The 2,872-nt window shown below is 52.2% G+C and overlaps 1 protein-coding gene across 1 annotated transcript; it reads right to left on the reverse strand.

The window, feature by feature from the left end:
- Nucleotides 1-46: 46 nt before the first annotated feature.
- FICD (FIC domain containing) lies at nucleotides 47-2,370 on the reverse strand. Its single transcript, XM_009334401.1, has 2 exons — nucleotides 2,079-2,370; nucleotides 47-1,122 (listed from the first exon to the last, which is right to left on the reverse strand). The coding sequence occupies exons 1-2, from the start codon at nucleotides 2,368-2,370 to the stop codon at nucleotides 47-49; spliced, it is 1,368 nt and encodes a 455-aa protein (XP_009332676.1).
- Between the last annotated feature and the right edge of the window lie 502 nt (nucleotides 2,371-2,872).

Genomic DNA, 2,872 nt, shown 5'->3' on the forward strand with positions numbered 1-2,872 from the left:
GTTCTGTTCTCCCATGCGTTCATTGGCTTCTGAGCATCCACAACCCTCAAGTCTTGACGGGGATAGTTTGTTTGCATCCAGCAGTGCTGCCATCTGCTTCAGGTAAGCCCACGGAGTATTCTGTGGTGGCGATGAGCAACATGTCCAGAGTTGTCTCAGTACACTTAGCAATAAAGCGTATGAAAGGCCTCACGTCGCCCTCGTTGGCTACTTCCAAGACGTGATAATACTCGGCCCGTTGCTCCTTGCGGATTGTGATGGGTGGGTAGCCTGCCTGCATTAGTATGAGGTTCATTAACAGGCGCGAGGTCCTCCCGTTGCCATCTACAAATGGATGGATGTAAACCAACTTGTAGTGGGCTAACGCAGCAAATTCCACAGGGTGCAAGCTCATGGCATCTTCTGAGTTAATCCACTGCACAAACTCCTGCATCTGTTTCTCAACATCCTGGGGATGTGGTGGTATGTGATGTCCTACAAACACCTGAGTAGTCCTGAACCGCCCTGCCTCCACCGGGTCGGCGTAGCCCAGCACTCTCCGGTGTATCTCCAAGATGTCGCTGATGGTTACGGAGCCTATTCGCGATACCAGCGTGGTATTGACGTACTTCAAAGCTGCGTGCATGCCAATCACCTCATTCTGCTCCACTAAGCTTTTTCCAGGAACAGCGTATCTGGTCTCAATGATGTGTCGTATTTCTGACAGCGTCAGAGTGTTTCCTTCGATAGCAACCGTGTGGTAGATGTGGTGGTAATAGGACTCCTCCATCACTCGGCGCAGGGCAGAATTGCCTTTGGGGATCGCCATCACTTTTTTAACCTTGCTGTCAATAATGCTAAAATACCTCTGATCTATCTCTTCAACTAAAGGTAGCGTCCGGTCCCGATTGATCAAAGCCTTCTCGTTGCAGGGAGAAATGGTTAGTGCTTTGGAGTACAAATAGTCGGCTTGAAGAATGTCTTTTTCCTCTTCAGAAAAGATACCAAATTCATTCAGGGCATCCACATAATCAGGGTCCATTTTGAGGGCATACACAAAGAGTTTGTGGGCTTTCTCCCGCTTCCCTTGGCGCTTCATTTCGAGGGCTTGATTCAGAGCCGCTTTGGCTTCTAACTTCACTTCTGAAATGCAACGATAACAGTTAGATAACAGGGTAGTGAGTTTTACTGAAAACCTCTGGAGACTGTCACTGTTCACCGATACAAGAATTAAATAAAGCCAGTCTGTAAGAACTGTAAGAGAGAACTTGTATTCCAGCCTTCGCCAGGCTACAAGCGCAGAGGCTTATGCCACGTTTACAGGCCGAGTATGCGGCGGCAGAGCTGTTCCTGGCAGGAAGCGTGGTGAGGCAGGATCTGTGAGCAGCACGGCTCAAGCTGGCTACAGGCGTGTAGCCATCCCAGCAAAACTCGCTTTGGCCACCAGGCTGCTTGGCGTGGGAAGACACGGAGTCTTAAATACGTTCTCTTGGCAATGATGCTAATTCTCCTGCTAGAAGCAGAGCCCACAGGTGCTAACAGCACTTCTATCTGTTTTTTCACTGAACTATCAAACATCTTCTCAGCAATAATAGCTTTAATGTGAACAAAGATACAGTGCTGGAATTGTAATGATTCCTTTGAATGTTTTCCAAATTAATGTTCTGGCCAATAAAGGCAATGACGTTGCCAGAAAGGCTGTTCTATGACAGCCAGGATTTCAGGATTAATGCTGTGTATCCCAGGTTACTGTGTATTAAAACACCACTCCATATTCCAGTTACCTTAACAGAACTGACTAGTACCGAAAGCATGAGGAAAAGCTGCTGAGAGACAAAGCAGCGCTGAGAGAACACCAGCGCGTCGCCCTGCTGCAGCGCAGGGCGATGGAATGCAGTTGGGCTGCTGCCGGCAGCCAGGCTGGCGATGGCATGTCTGACCTCTGGGTCATTTACAGCTGATGTTAATTTGCAGTTGGGCAATGAGAGTTCGTTACCATTTTGGGGTACAGGAGATCATCAGGTAGGGGTGCGGATCTCCAGATGCGGGTTGTTGTTATGCAGCAACTCAGCTGCTCGCCTGCCCGGAGACACGCTTACCTGGGGAGGCTTTGCCTTTCAGCACCAGCAGCTCCAGCCCATTGGAGGTCACGCTCAGTCCGGTTGTTTGTCCTGTGTATCTGGCGACCCCCGAGGAGCCTGCTCCCAGTTTACTTTTCAGGAAAGAGAGTCCTTTGAGCACTGCGTGGCACTGGTCTTCCACAGCAGCCAGCGGGAGCAGCAGCATCACGAGCGAGCCCAGGAGGAGCATGAGCACGGCCGCCCACCTGATGCGGACCCACAGGGTTATCCATTTCAACTCGGGATCTGTCGCCATAGACACGAGATTCATCCTGCTTCCAGTGCAGACACGAGGAACATCTCCTTTCCCACTGCTCCCACCTGGGAACAGAAACAGCTTTAGCCAGAGCTCCGTGTCACAGGGCAGGCGCGGTGCTGGAGACGTGGCACCCGAGTGGACTTGAGCATACGTGCTCTGGGTTTCTGTCACGGCTATTAGGGGTTATCCCAAGCACCCCCCTTTCCCTGCCACCTCTAAGCACATCAGGGCAGGGTGCGTGCAGTATTCAGCGTAACACAAACCCTTATGGGATCTGCTGTAAACGTGACAGCAGCAGCACAAGAAGACGTCACTGATGCCCATGAGCAGCATGGGCACCGGGCTCCGCCAGCCAGCTCTGCAGGGATGAAGGAGCTTTGTCCCGCACACGCATGGCACAGCTACCCACCTCCTCCCTGCCCCAGCTCCCAGCCCTCCGACCCCCGAAGCCAGAGGCTCCAGGCTCCTGCGCGTCCTCCCGGTGTGGAAATCCCTCCCCGGACCCTCTCCCCCC

Source organism: Pygoscelis adeliae, unplaced genomic scaffold (assembly GCF_000699105.1).
Source record: "Pygoscelis adeliae isolate BGI_AS28 unplaced genomic scaffold, ASM69910v1 Scaffold262, whole genome shotgun sequence".
NCBI lineage: Eukaryota > Metazoa > Chordata > Aves > Sphenisciformes > Spheniscidae > Pygoscelis > Pygoscelis adeliae.

What these genes read in the sequence shown, in the direction of transcription:
- FICD (XM_009334401.1), bottom strand. Translation starts at nt 2,370, where the DNA reads ATGAATCTCGTGTCTATGGCGACAGATCCCGAGTTGAAATGGATAACC. An exon ending in GAAAGGCAAAGCCTCCCCAG is followed by an intron (nt 1,123 to 2,078) that starts GTAAGCGTGTCT and finishes GTTGCATTTCAG; the next exon opens with AAGTGAAGTTAGAAGCCAAA.